The following is a 15629-nucleotide window of genomic DNA, read 5'->3' on the forward strand; positions in this document are numbered from 1 at the left end:
CATGGTATTAAATATCAGAAAACACCTTAACTCAAGCCGGCCGCGACATAAAATCCAGCTATTCATGTTTCGGTGTTTTCAAAGTAGCCAGAAAATAAATGAATCAGGGTTTCTTCCCTGAGCTGCAGAACGTAAAAACACCTCTGTAAATGATAAATGATTATTTCATCATTAGAGATTTATTTGATTCCTGTTTTCAGTTTTGCAAACCATCCATGACAACAGCAGGATAAAATGCAACGTTATCATAAGCAGAGTGTGATCTTTGGCTGCAGTAAATCAACACCTCATAGAAATGTTGCTATAAACCACATCATAGAGCGCAACGGCTCAGCGAGGGGCTTTCTGCTTTAATAAGGAAATTCACTCTCTGACATTAACACGATCCTCCAGCATCTGGGTTCACTAGAGACTTTGTTGAACCTGCAATGTGACACCTGTGCACGCCAGCCTCGGAGAGTGTTCTGCTGACCCATGCAGCATCTTTGCTTCTTTATCTAAATAACTTTCCCTGCGATTGCAGCACACTATCCACATATGTCATGGATTGGATCCCAGTGTGTGGCCTCAAACATAAACATTTGGTCAAATGAAACACCAGCTTCAGTTCTAATAAAATATTGTCAGTTCAATAGTGACTCCTAGAAGACAAATAACCAAGAACAGTAGGACGAAGGGCTGTCTGAAACAGGCAATATCAGCTCACGCCCCCTAAAGGCCCACTTTATTTTCATTGGCTGCGGAGGGGCAGCACATGCAGCAGTTGTGAGCACCACCTCATCCTCCAATCAGTGTGGACGTTCTGACTATAAAGATAAGTAACCAATAACAAAAAATGAGAAACAGAACATTATATACAGATTTGTAAATTTTGATTTGTTAAGTGCATATAAACTTGACTCTTTTCAGACATTGGGCCCGATCTTTTTCTGGAGTTTTCCTGGGAGGAACACAGTGGGAGATTGTCGGGCCAGATTTTTTTCTCCAGAACATTCAGGTGAGGGATGGCACCTGGGTCGCACATGCAGGAGGCAGGACCTGACATATAAAGCTCAGTGTTTACAGAACATGGCCGACAGCGTCAGCCCTTCTCATCAAAAGCTCTCAAATCTAGTCGTCCTTAGTCAGCATCTTCTACGTGTCTGGCTTCTCTTTTTATCCTATGATATATGTTATTTTCCAGTTTTGGGTCTGTTTGGTGTTAGATAACACCCACTCACTCCCATTTTGGCAAGTCCCTGCTGTATGCTCTCATGGGCTTACTGAGGCACTTTCCAGACTTTCCAATCTTGCTAGTAGGCTGGCGAGAAAAATTCAAGAAAATGTCTTGAGCAGCTGACTCTGAGATTTGTGTTCTCACATACAGCCTCTTCGGACGGTTTCCATCACCCATCATTTGACTTTGTAAAATGTCAAATGATGTGTGATGGAAATGTGACTTTGTAAAATGATGTGTGATGTAAAATATGGAAAAACCTAATTGGTACCCCTTTAAAAAGATAATTAGTACTTTGAATTACATCATGACGGCCCGGGCCAGATAAAGCGTTAATATGCCTCAGAGGCTTTTCATACCTCTCCACCTCAGGCCTCAGGCTCTTCTCCCTTTCCAGCATGGCAACGATCAGTTTACCCCATTCCTTCTCCACATCGTTGGGATGATGCCCCGGGGGTAACTGGATGCGTCCAAACTCGATCCACATCTGGCAGAATCACCACAAACACAAATTATTACAACGTGCAAGGAGACACAGAATCGAAGTAACAAGCTCTGTTTTTTTATCGTTTGCATACCTCCAGCATTTGGTAGAAGTTTTTGATTTTTGTCTTGTCGTTCTCTTTCACTGGGATTTCGTGTTCTTTAAACTGGAGATACTGTGTGTAAAGTGCCTGTGAAAGAAAGGAGAGGTTACACTGAAATTAGCATAAGAATAAACATAAACCATATCATCAATATAACTTCAAGTCTCAGTCACAGCAGATATATATATATATATATATATATGACTATTTGAAGAAGGTTATTATCCTTCACCTCTCTCTCACATTATATGTCAGTTCTAAAAGAACACCTAATTCCAGCTTACAGTTCCAGTTAATAAAATTAACAGCTAATAATGATGACTAAGATCTACAAAGGGATGTTTATGTGCAGGGGTGTGGTACCTTGAGTTCCGCAGGGTTATTGGGAAATGATCTGTCGGCCATTATTGCCACATTGTGTTTGATCCACTGGCTGAGGTATTTGATCATGTTCTGGTACTCCACCCATTTGATGTCCACTTCCTGTTCGGAGCAAAAACGTCAACATCATCAGTAAAGGTTTTTAGCACTTTCACTTTGACCGGGGGGGGATTTACCGGTGGGGCGACGCCAATCGACTTACATTAGGGCTGATTCCATCCACGCCGTCGGGTACCTTGGGGAAGGAGTCGTACAGCGTGGAGACGTACGTGATGACTGACTTCTCGTCGGGACACTGAACATCCACGTCTGATGAGGGAGGTAAAAAACAAAAGGTCACAAATGCAACACATGAGCTATACTCTCAGATTCTGATTGCAAAAAGGTTCCGCAGGGTTTTCAGAGGCAAATCGAACAAGACAATGTGTGCAGGAGTCTTACCCTCGGGGTCCAGCAGACTGGCAACTCCCAGCTGTTCAGCTGTACAAAACGCTTGCTCTAAATTTGTGCGGTTGCTTTGTGTCGACACACGACTCATGTCGACCAGGTCTGGTCTGCAACACAAAAAGAAAGAGAGAGAAAAAGAGAATTGTAAGGCAGCCATACTAAGGGATACTAACAAAAAACAACACTGACAAAACAAGGAATTAGGGCTGAACGATTCAAATAAAATCATTGAATAGATCCAATAACACCAATATTTTTTATTCCATTCAATTCACCAGCAAATGTTCCACCTATATTACCTGTATTTATGAATAATGGCGTTAAACAGCCTCCCATCCCTCCACGAGGTTGTGAAGTTGTCGCATCGTACACCTACGTAGCCGTCCGTTATCTGCCTGGACCAGAACAGCAGCCTCTCCTTGGCTGTCATGTCCTCGGACTCCCCTGTCACATGGATCTCCGAGATCTGGCCCAGGTATAAAAAGAAAATTGGTTTTGAAAATGCACCGACGTAAAACATGCAAGTGAGAGAACATAGTGCACGGACAAAGGAAATCAAACCTACAAACCTGTTATGAACTAGTCTTATATTAAGATTATTCAGGAGTTGTAAGCAAAAACTCAACATGTTCCAATCAATAATGACATATATGTATTTTGACAAGAATCAGAGGATCCTTATCCAATGCATGATCAACACTGTTCGTACTTGACACATGGAAAATGTTGGCAGGCTAGAGGTCGAGATAGAGCTATGTAATAAATCACCTAACAGCTTTGCAGCTTATGAAATCAGATGTAGGGTAGAATGGTATAAAACAAACAGTGCCACGTAAAACAGGTCGCGTTCCAGCATTCTTGGCACACTGTGTTTGGAGATCATTCATGAAATCTGAGCAAAACACTCTTTAAACATTGATTCAAGGCTCATTTCCCTGTAATACACACAAACAACCAGAAATAAGTCTGTTTGCTGTATAATACATCTCAAGAAGTTTGATTCTATTTTGGTTTGAACAACAAGAAAACAGCAAATGAACTACAGCAGCTACAAAATGAACAAGAGCATAAAACAAAATTAGGAAAAACCCACAAGGGTTGAAACTAACATTACTTTCAGTACTGACTCATCTGCCAATTGTCTTCAGAATTAATCAAAAAAGTTACATTTGTTCATCAGAATTTTCTCAGAGCTCAAAGTGGCATTTTCAAATTGTTCATTTTGGTTAAACAGCATTTCAAAACACACAGATATTGTATTTATTATCAGGTACGACAAAGAAAGCTTAAAATCATCACATCTGAGGCTGTGAAATCTGTAACTATTTGGCATCTCTCTTGCAAAAAAAAAACATCTGTCAACTCAACTTATCGACTAATCTTCAGAGCTCTACAACACACAGCTCAGACACCAAAAAACAACATCCTGAAGAAAACACACAATGAAAGAATCCTCCAACATTCTTCCACTATAACACAGACAACATTTCCATAGTCCAGTTAAGAGCAGCTTGACAGTTTAAATTATCTAAAGCCAAGGAAACAGCATTGATTTACTCCTTTTAGCCCAACTGGATCCAGAACATAGCAACTCAGGAGCTAAGTCAGACTTCCTTAACAAGGGATGGAGTGGACAGGCCGGTAAGGTCTCAAGCTTCCTACAGCGCACTGAGCATAAAAGAGCTGAAGCTAAATAAATACACTTTCTGCTTTGTCTGGACAGACTGAGGTTTCCAAACCACACCACAATTTAAAAAAAAGATACAAAAGCCATCATGGATCAACAAACATTAGGAGTTTTTCATGCTAAGAAAATTAATCCACAGTTTCCTTTGTAATTATCAACCTGACAATTTCAGAACATACATTAAATCCACAATCATGTCCTCTGGAAAAAGACCAACAAATGTTTTATCATTAGCTAATTTTGAGAATTTCTTTCAAACAAAGTCCAGCAGCCATGCGTGCATAACATGTCAAGATAAATACCAAACATAACCAGTATTACTGAGATCACTATTCACCCATTCATGCATCCATCATCGGCTTATCCTTTTGGGTCATGTGGGGGAGCTGGAGCCAATCACAGCTGGAGCTTTTGACCATTAGGTGAGAGGTGGGCTACTCCCTGGAGAGGTCGCCAGGGTCGACACACAAGACAAACAACCATATTCACACCTATGGTAAATCATCCTAACCTCAATATGCATGTGTTTGCACTGTGGAAGGAAGCCTGAGTGGAACAGGCAACAGAGCTAACCACCACACTGCCTCACCACCCTAATTAATATTATAATTATTATATAAACATTGTATATTATATATTGTAATACAAGTCAGTTGTGTTCTGAATGTACGCAACAAAACCAAAACCAAAACTGACAGCTCTTACAGTAAGCGCTAACTTTGTCCTTGATGTTTGTCAATTATTACTTAAGTCACTTTTTCAACTATCTATGAATAATAGTTTATTAGGTCAAATACTGAAGTCAACAAGTCTATGTCTTTACTTATGAGCAGCACAAATATTCCAAAGTTAGTATCAGGTGAAGTTCTATAGTGACAACACTCTACAGGTGATACCGTGGTGTAAATATATTTTAAATGTGTGATCACAGACAGAAAACACCACAATGATGATGTTATGCTCAGCTTTACAAATTATGGACCACACTGACAAGGTGTAAAATTATGTAATAGTTATTTAGTTTGATGATGATGATGATGATGATGATGATGACTATTTAGTTTGATTAGATAAATAGCTTCTTTATTTTAGCATATATATTTTCACAGTAGTGGTTTACTCCCCCCATAATTTAAAACGGTGTTCAAATTACATAATACACCAATCAAACCTGTTATTACTGTATCATGAATCATATGAGTAATGGCTGTCTATGACACCTTCTCAGTTTACCTGTTGGGTGGGAATGGGTTTGGCAGGAGCCGGGAGACCAGAGCAGGTGTTGGCCCTCCGTCTCCTCCTCCTGTGAGCCTGAGAGCCCCATATAATCTTGGCAAACGCCTCCTCACTCCCGGGTCTGTCATTACCCCTCAGAGTTCGCAGCGTGTGCTCCACTGCCCCGAAGCTCACAGCCCTCCTCAACTGGCGCTGCAGCAGCTTCTTCACAAGCAGACCATCCTTAGCCGAGACGCCTCTGGACGCCGTGTTAATACCACGGAGCTTTTCTTCGACGTCCAGCTGCTCGGAGGAAAACCTTCCAAACCTGTACGCCAACTTCTTCCCGAGAGGTTGATCCCCAGAATCTCTGAGGATTAAAACCGGTACCTCTCCAACAAAGACACCTTTGCTGATGCTGCCCTGCCTGGAGAGATCTTCCTCCACCTCCGGGAGTTTAACCAGATTCTCCTCTGTGCTCCCGTCTGGGCCATTCTGAAGCTCTGCACTATCACTGACGGCTTCACTGCTTGTAACGGCTTCACTTCCAGGAGCCCTGTGAGGTCCAGCAGGCTGAAAATCCCCAGATTTCCTCTTCTTCCTTTGGAAATAGCGGCGACCCTTGCGCTCTTTGGGCTCAAGGTTCAGCGGAGCTTTCTTTGGGTCGACATAGCATTCTTCTTTTGGGCCTCGAACACAGCCACAGACGTTTCCCATGCCTGACGGGCACAGAGTCTCTCCCCCATCGACAGTGTCAAAGCTGCTTTCAGGCAAAGTATCCAGTGAGGGCCGTTAGATCTGAAGAGTCACAATCCGTCTGACAGGGAGTCATTTTCACACAGTGCACCAGGCCGACGATCAGAGGTGACAAACAGCCCGGCAGCCAGACATAAACTTTCGCCTCACCCACAGCAGTGTTGGCTTTTTCCTCTCGTTGACTCCCACACACTCACAGCTGAGAACCAGTCAGCCTCTCTCTGTCTCTCGCCCTCTCTCACTGCACGTCTTGCTCGCTCGCTTTCTCTCTCTCTCATGACTCTCCTCTGACACTGGAATCCTTTCTGACCTTTGAAACATTTCCCTGGCTTGGCTAATCCAGCACAAACACCATAAATGCACACACAGACGTGGCCCCACGTGCTCGCAGCCCTCAGCTGAGAGCCAGAATGACTTGTGGACAGACCTGTTCCGGGCTGGTTAGTCAGCTTTGTCTACACAGTAAACGTGCCCGTCACAGCCATTTCCTAATATTTGTGTCTGTGATGAGGGAGGGGAGGTTGCGGGAGGACAAGGTTTAAAAGGCTGCCAGCTGATGACCACCTATTATGCAGTGAGAAGTTTTGGCTCAGCAACTTTGGCACCATGGGCCAGACAGATTCCCGGTCGGTGAGGAGGGCTTTGACAAACAGAACTGCACGGGTCAACTAGAGCGGCAGGAGCAGGGGGCAAAGTCGTGCTGGACAACAAAGTGCTCCCACTATGTCCATTAATCAATCCGCACACAATGGCAGAGCCCGAGTTCCAATGGTTTAAACAAACGCTATTATCTGAGCAGATCACCACCGCCGCAGTTCACAAGGGGGCAAATGCTCCGACTCGGGCTAGGAAGTGAGTCACCCTGTGAAAGCCATCACCATCAACAAATATAGGCTACCACTGCCTGACAAACTGCAGCAAGGGCCCACTGAATCGTTTAAATCATAGAGAGGAAAAAGCATCATGGGAAAAAGTGCATGTGTATAATGCCACCACACAGCTCAACTAAAAATAACTATATCACCGTGGGCTCAGAATATTACAACGTCAAGGAAGTTTCCCTGAAGGTCAAAGTCACCTGACAGCCACAGTTCAAACTCCTGCTGCTATTTATTACCAGTGTATGGTCAAACTATCAAGCACTGGTATTACTGCAGTACAAGTTAGTGTTAGTACATGTTATACTAAAACTGTGTCTTTTAACAGTCAATATGATTTACAGCATTAGTTATCACAATATTTTTTATCACAAAAAACACACAACGTCGCGCCACAAATACAAGTTTTACACCGACTGCTGCTGGCCTCCCCCATCACTACACTGTGTGAACATTACAACTGTCCACCTGTGACTGGGAAAAGTGAATCCTCCATGGCCAATAACGGTAATACTATGCAAACACCCTTATCTAATGTTTATATTGTACATATCTTTTAGTTTAGTTTGATATATTTTTCTTCTTAAGCTCAGCTCAAACATACCACAGCAAATTCCTTGTATGTGTAAACCTATTTGGTAATAAAACCTGATTCTGATGACTGAATGAACACGAGTGAACCATGGACATGTGTTTGAGTAAATGACAGACGATGAGAAAGTGCACACGGGGGCAGTTGCAGTCAATCAGGGCAAAATAAACAAGCACAGATACACCTGATAGCAGTGCAGGGTCAACAGCTGACACAAACACTGAAATCCAGTGTTTTGGAGACCACGTCCCTGAATGCAGCATGGTCAGTGGAGCAGCTTTGTGCAGTGAAATCAACCCTACACAAGCATGACCAAACAATGGACAACGTCTAAAATGCAAACCCTCCGCAGTAAACTGGCTTCCAGGAACAGCTCACTCACCCTGCCAGAGCTCATTTATATGAGTTAATATAAAAAATATTCGCCTGCGGAAATAAGAAAAGCATGTGTCCTCAGAACAAGACTGGAACTCATCCAGACACTTAGGCCAAAGCCAGTTGTATAAAACTGCATGTACATTTTTAAAAACACTGCTCTGCTCATACATGTCAGTCTGCTGTCAGCCGTGCTATAACGCCAAGCCTGTGCACGGTGACTGAAGCGCAACGATTTCTCCTGAAGTGTCCTGCTACTAAATCAAGAGGAAACAGGCCTGTTGCTGCAGGAGGAAAAGCTCGGAGGCTTGCGTGAGACTGAATGCAGCAGGTGTTGTTTTTAGCACTGATGCTACCTGTCAGCGTCCAGGCAAAACGATATTAACTAACTCCCCTTTTATTCAGCATTTCTCAGACAGATACCTGCTTGTTCCAAAATACAAATACTAACCATTTACAATTTCATTCAGAGTTGTTTTGCAATATTCCTTGCAAATACTGTACCGCGAGGCATGTGCCAAAGATATCAATAATTCAATACAAGACGGACAGAGAGGTCTGCACTTTATTGGATTTTGGGTAGATACTGAACTTTGGTTGGACGACTGGATACTCCTGACGTGCACACACAGACTAACCCACCTAGCATTATCGGTGTCAGTCCAGCAATAATTGCTCCCAGAGAGAACAGTTTTGGAGCGGATTGAGAGAGCAACAAAAAATTGGAGCCAAGAGCACACAACATCATGACTTTCCAAACAGGAACAATATTTTCTACTGCAATAAAAAACTGTGGATAAATAGTCTAAAGAAAATAATGAATAACATAAAGAACACTATGTTTCTTTGTGAATCCTGAGCTACTATGGGCTGCCTCAAGTTACAGCTTGAGCTCAATCAAACATGATGTAAAGTAAGTCAGATAAACACTGGCCTCACATCACTATAATCCCCAATGAGTAAGAGCTATTACAGCATTCAGCATGATGTTCACTGCACAGCTTTGACACCTTGTGGTCGAAAGTAGAAACAATCATTTTATGGGCAGGAGCTCATTTAAATTACATGATGTCAACAACAGGCAACACAGATATTTTTCTGTTGCCTACAAACACATGTAAAAACTCTCAAAACCTTCATCAGTAACATGTATCACAAATGAATTTAGGTAATAGCTAATAGTCCATTTTCTGGTGCATAGACCATCTTAATTATTTGGCTGTTAAAAGGATTACAGTTTCAAAGACATAAGTTGACAACACTGACCTGAAAGTGCAGAATTATGGTCCAGATCAGCCCCAGGGTCAGTTTCGGGTTACCGTCTGTGATGTCATCATTCCTAATGTTTACGAGTTTGACCTGATGACAGAAAACATAAGATTAACACGTGTTTATTTACAATATCGCGAAATGCGTACAAAACCTACCCCAGTTTCAAAATAATGCTATTTACCGTCACATTTTTGTGGTGCATAAAACAATAAATGACTGTTAACAGTATGGTCCTCATGTTGCATCATATGCCTATTGTCTAAAGCCCACCACAAGGTGGCACAATAGTCAATATATTATGTGACAGAGACCTGTTATGGTTTTCACACTGAGGGGAGTGAGAGAGGATGGACATTTGCTACTAATTCAATGGTATGAACCTTACAGGACTTCTTCCTCTACCACATATCAGAGAGAAAAATTGAATAACATCCTTCAAATAAAGCATGAAACAGAAAATAGAGTGACTATAAACTGATTGCTTCATTCCTCAGATTTCAGCTGATCATCTTTAATAAACGCAACCAATCAGCTGCAGGGTGAGATTAAACATGTCTTTCTACGGAGGACGTGTGGACGTATGTCTGTTTCTGTTGTGGCTAAAGACAACAGAACAACTCATTTGTTGACCGTGTGTGAACCCTTTGTCTCGAGCCTTACGTCACATCTGGCTGCGGCTCAGCCAAGCTGTGTTCTTCGTGGCGTTCTGACAGTGGCGGGGGGAGGGGAGGGCAATCAACGCTTTTGGAAACCCCACTGATGGGATTCGTGGTCAGTCGCCAATCCTTAAACGCTGCCATTAAGATTGTGTGGGAAGTGAGCTGAATGAAAACAACGTGAGACGCTGGAAACTGTCAAAGCAGAAGGTAAAATGTGTGTTTTGTCTATTGCATTACTGACGGCTGGCTGATATCCGGCAGTCTAAGCTTTGAAGGGTTAATGACAATGATCAATCAAATTTATTCCAGTCTGGAAACTCCTAAGGCGCTCGGGGAACACATATAGCCAGCAAGGCTGATTGGCCACTTTATCACTGTATTGAAATATACAGAAATATATACCTACACAGACACTTTCTGCAAACTGCTCATATTAAACACATATTTGATACTGTAAACTACCTGAATAAAGATCGCCCCTTAAAAAACTGTATGTGTTTTGATTCACAAAATCCAAAACATTATCAGAATCAGCAAATAATTTCCTCTGTTCATGGGTATTAGCATACTACACATGTTTGTTTGTGGTTTTTTTTGTTACCTCCACCTAGGAGGTTATGTTTTCGTCAGCGTTTGTGGTTTTTCTATTAGTTAGCAAGATTACATAAAAACTATTGGACAAAGTAACACGAAAAATAGTAGAATGATGCAGTATGGGTCAGGAAAGAAATCCATTAAATTAGTCGATTTCTCAGAAAATAATTCATAGACCGTGATGACACAACATCAACAGAAATTAAAAATAAAATTAAAATAAATAATTTATTTTATTTGGCTCATGCCCCACCCTTCTGTGTAATCCTGCAAACAAACAAGACAACCAGCAATATAAACATAACCTTCTTTGCAGAGATAACAAAGTGTGCCACCACTAGGGTTTGTGAACATTGGGAAGAGTTCTCACCTGCCGCCTCTTTAAGTAATCCAGTGCTATTTGAACATTCTGGAGTCTGTGGAAGCGCATCCTCCCTCTCTCCCGAGGCTGTGGACATAGAAAGGAAAAATAACAGTGTATGGTAATCAGGTTCTTCTCTGAATCAGTGTAAAAATGACTAGAGTGATTAACAGCAGAGAGGACAAAGGACATGCTTCTAGTTTCTTACCGGCTGATCAGGTTACCACACACACACACACACACACACAAAGAAAACCTCTACCCACAACAAGGGTAGCCCTTCCTGCAAGTCCACCCAAAATCTGTGCATACTGTTCATGTACAGCACCATCCTCGACCCTTTTCCACCTCCAAAATTCTACTCAGATGATGCTTTAACAGTCTAAATAAATAACCCACTCTGCTGCCAGAGGTGCGATTAAAATGTGTTTACATTCATTTCATCGTGCTGTAAAGAATATAGTTAAAAAAAGTCAAACGATGTCATGTCTAGTGGCAAATCCACGTGAATATTCAGGGGCCACGACATGAGGTTATGAAATGGAAAATGCACTCAAGCAGGATGCAGCAGAATTAGCAGCTGAGGGTGGGAGGATAATGAAGAATCCTGCTCATCTTAGTAGCAACAACACTTAATAAAACCCACCTCTATTATTCAGTGAATCTCATTATGAAGCCACCTTGAGTCTTCAAAGCAGCCTAATACTATAAAAGCAGCAGATGATGCGCACGTAGGTTCGGGGGGGCTTTGATTGTACGGTTCAATGATGCAGAGAGCTACTGAGATGGATATGAAGATAATACAAAATGTCATCTAAAATGTATTGAATCTTTTTTATGCTTCTGCAAGGCCATTGTGCCAAATCTCAAAGAATTCATCCAACATACATCGAAAAGAAAACTCGAGCAGGCAGCTTGGATCATGTGCACGATCAAAATCATCTGGTCATGAAAACAACGATTCTGACATCATTTCCTGATCAGAGGACGAAGCATGAATCATGATGCTCCATAGAAATCACAATGTCAGCACAATTGGAAAACAGGAAACGTACTCTATTCACTACATACTGTGGAGAAGCTAAGATATTTACTAAATCAATCATGTGAGAAAGGGACAAATCATCCAGTGGGGATTGTTTCTACACTTGTGACGAGTAGCAACAGCACGCTTTGAGTTAGTCGGTTACAGGGAGATGGAGGGGGGGGCGAGCCACACGTACCCCCTTATCATCATCATCCACCGTGTCTCCATGCTGCTCAACCGCACATGCTTCTGTCCCACTCACCAACCGCAATGTCTTCAGAACATCGCGCTCCCTCGGCTTATCGCCCGAAAAGGCAAAACATGGGGGAAGAAAAAGGAGGACATGGACACACACACACACACACAGACAGTGGCCAAATCAAAGGAAGTCAGACAATGGACAGGAAAAAGTGAAAGGGTGGAGAAGAGAAGAGGATGTAAACAGAAAATACACAGATACTTAGAAGATGAAAGTTAGTCACACGGAGAGGGAGTAACTGCGGGGGCTCCTCGTACAGGGTTACATGCATTTACCCTACTGTGTATAGTGAAGGAGATAACATGAAAGAAGGTCATGTTTACAGAGAGATAAATAATACTGTAAACAGCCTGCTGAGCAACATGAACTGTGGTATCATCTGTAGATAAACAGGCATCATACAACTATAATAACATTACCTTATAAAGATTGTTTAAAAATCATGATCGTTTTTCCTACTTTTGGTTAAAATAACACATGATTTAGTTGATGCTAATTTTTCACAATCCGTATTTTTTGGGAAATATTTTAATATTTTTGGCTGAATCACAAATGGAAAGCTCTCTACAGCGCCCCCTGGATTAACACATAATAAGATAATACACCAAGCTGCAAATAAATTTGAATATTTGTGAAAGGTTTCCATATCACGTTACATTTTCACGGTGGAAATTGGTCCCGCGTTCACTCCAGCTGAGCTTTAATCACTGTAACAATGCAGCTCCCTGCTTGTGGCTGGAATGTTACTGCAATGCAATTTTAATTTTATAGGATCAAACTACGATGCTGGCTGTGCGTCAGGGGCAGTAACTGTTTGTCCAGTGAGAGCTGACACAACTGTTTATGCGCAAGTGCAGCAATGTTAGTCTTCTGAGGGTCCTGAGGTCAGAACCAGCAGAGAACCCACAGGGATATCACTCACAGGTTTATTGCCAATGAGTATCCATGTTTTCCCCTGTGCCCCGTGAGCCACTTCTCTGGCTGTATGTACAGGATAATCACAAAAAAAAAAAAGTAATGGCACGGCAAAACTCCTTTGATGAGAACATTATCTAGTTTCACAAATTTCCCACAAATGACAAGGAAGATGAAAAAAACAGAAAAAACTGATCGTTCTTGATGTTTGAAACCTGCATACATTTCATAAAAACAGACTTTACTGTATATGAGTGGGTTGTGGTGAAGGCTGAATTTAACACGCCTTAAACCATGAAATCCCAGGATTCTCCCTTCCCTCCATCAGCCAGATGGGGGAGGGTCAGTCCGTTTCATGACAATCTGATTGTTCAGTGTTTTCATATCTCTCTGAATTAAATACTTATAGATCTGCCATATTCTTCTTTTACCAAAACATCTTAAGAGATTTTATAACAAAGCTAGTTTGTTATGAGCTGTTGTTTCCTTTAAAGAAAAAATGTAAGTCTGACCATGAACATGAAGATAATATAACAAACACGTTTTAACTCACCAATGTGTCTCCAGACAGAACCTCCAGCAGTGAGATCAGGTTATGTCCATCTCTCAAGTCTTCGTACAGGTCATTTATATGTTTCCGTACCTACACACATGGGTGAGAAAGCAAAGTGTGAGCACACTGCAAAATCATATTCTTAATAAGTTGTTTAAGAAATTGACAATAAAGCTACTTTATCTTTAAGTACTGAACGTGTACCCAAAACTGACACTTAAAGTGCGATAATGAGATAATGTATACTATGATATGATACAATACAAATAACATTTTATTGAAAATTGAATTGAATGTTTGGAAATCTCTGAGCACATTATTATAGCACATGGTATTCAGGCATCCCTAGACCACATATCTGCTTCACTATGTCTGTTCAAAGAATTCTTCTTTTATTCTTATTCTATTATTGCAGATTAATATGTAAATACACATTTTATTTGTATTTTATTATTACTGCATTTATCTAATTATCACTGTTGGCTGTATTTATCATGTAATTATGTACTTGTATTTGCTAATGGAGGTTCCCTGCCAAGCTTTTTCAATCGTTTGTATAAACAGAGTGACAAATCATCATCTTGAGTGATAGAACCATCAGAGTCTCATTTTCTGAAGAACATATATTTGAGTATATTCCAGGAATGTCCCGGTTTCTCAAACGCATTCATTATAAAACCCTCTGAATATCAGCATATCTTTCTGACACCTAATCTAAGCGCTTGAGGGAGGCACTTCACAACTCCGGTCGGTCCAGCAGGCCCATCTCTCCTTCCTGTCCTAAATACCGGGCCTCTAAAGTCACCCTTCTGCCTGCTGCCCGCTGACCTGCTTTCACACAGGGCTTTCAACGCTGTAATCCCAGATAGCAGCCACAGCTGTGGAGCCAAAATAGACCTGCACCCTTATGATATTGGATCAAGCAGATCCCCAACTATTACTCAGCACCCCTGATTTCTCAAGGGCCAAGCGTGTGGCCTGCTGTAGCCTAACAACGAGGCTACAAATGTTCAACAGGTTCAACAGGTTCAAAATACAGAGCCTTTGGTTTCTAAACACATTCTCATGTCTGCAGCTTCATTGCATATGTCATTTTCAGAACTGGCATACAATGTTACTCACTTCTTTATTGCAAAAATGTGAAACAGTGTGAGTGACTCTTTCTGATGGTGGAACTGGACCCACTATGGGCCTCATGCTTCCTTCTAGTTATTATATTGATAATAATAAATACCAGGACTTCAGTTTGAAAACATCCCACACAAATTATCAAAAACTATTCACCAGCACTGATCCATGGGAGACGAACAGGCATCTGTAAAAACTGACCTAACAGATAGAGACTCTTAAACTTAGGGCTGTTTAGATATTTCAGTCTGCACTGTAAGTGGTGGACTGACCAACACTGTCATCATTGAACTCAATCACTCAAACTCAACAACACAAGCAATGCTGATGTCCATTTTTCAAATCATACCATTATTGTCTGATGGATTTCCTACCTTGTATATATTTTAATGTAACATGTGTGTTTTCTTTTTATTTGGGTACACATTTGCATAAATCAAATATGGACTTTTTAAAAACTCTTCTTGTTGAGACAAAAACAACCACATTTCCATTTATTGACTAAAAATAGCAATGAGCAGTGACCTGACAAAATGAGCAGCGTCAAGCCTTTTTATTTTGAAGACTTACTTTGGTTTAAAATCATATCTTGGTTGGCCACATTGCTGCTGCTGTTCAGTCTGACATGCCGGCATAGATGCAAGACTCAGGGCATCAACTAATCCATCTACATGAGTATGTCCCTTTGATATAAATCACAGAAGTACAGCCTCATGCCTCAAATACA

The 15629-nt window shown here is 41.4% G+C and overlaps 1 protein-coding gene across 1 annotated transcript in view; it reads right to left on the reverse strand.

Annotated features, from left to right (window-relative positions):
- The window catches only part of dst (dystonin), a 96258-nt gene that overhangs the window by 67000 nt on the left and 13629 nt on the right, over positions 1–15629 (reverse strand). Inside the window, exons 3-11 of the mRNA XM_062400469.1 lie at positions 13775–13864; positions 11030–11107; positions 9401–9493; positions 2931–3097; positions 2626–2738; positions 2387–2493; positions 2167–2286; positions 1795–1890; positions 1576–1703 (exon numbers count right to left, since the gene is read on the reverse strand). Of these exons, the coding sequence (XP_062256453.1) occupies positions 1576–1703; positions 1795–1890; positions 2167–2286; positions 2387–2493; positions 2626–2738; positions 2931–3097; positions 9401–9493; positions 11030–11107; positions 13775–13864 (992 nt within the window). The remainder of the gene's footprint in view (positions 1–1575; positions 1704–1794; positions 1891–2166; positions 2287–2386; positions 2494–2625; positions 2739–2930; positions 3098–9400; positions 9494–11029; positions 11108–13774; positions 13865–15629) is intronic.

Source organism: Platichthys flesus, chromosome 12, assembly GCF_949316205.1.
Source record: "Platichthys flesus chromosome 12, fPlaFle2.1, whole genome shotgun sequence".
Lineage (NCBI taxonomy): Eukaryota > Metazoa > Chordata > Actinopteri > Pleuronectiformes > Pleuronectidae > Platichthys > Platichthys flesus.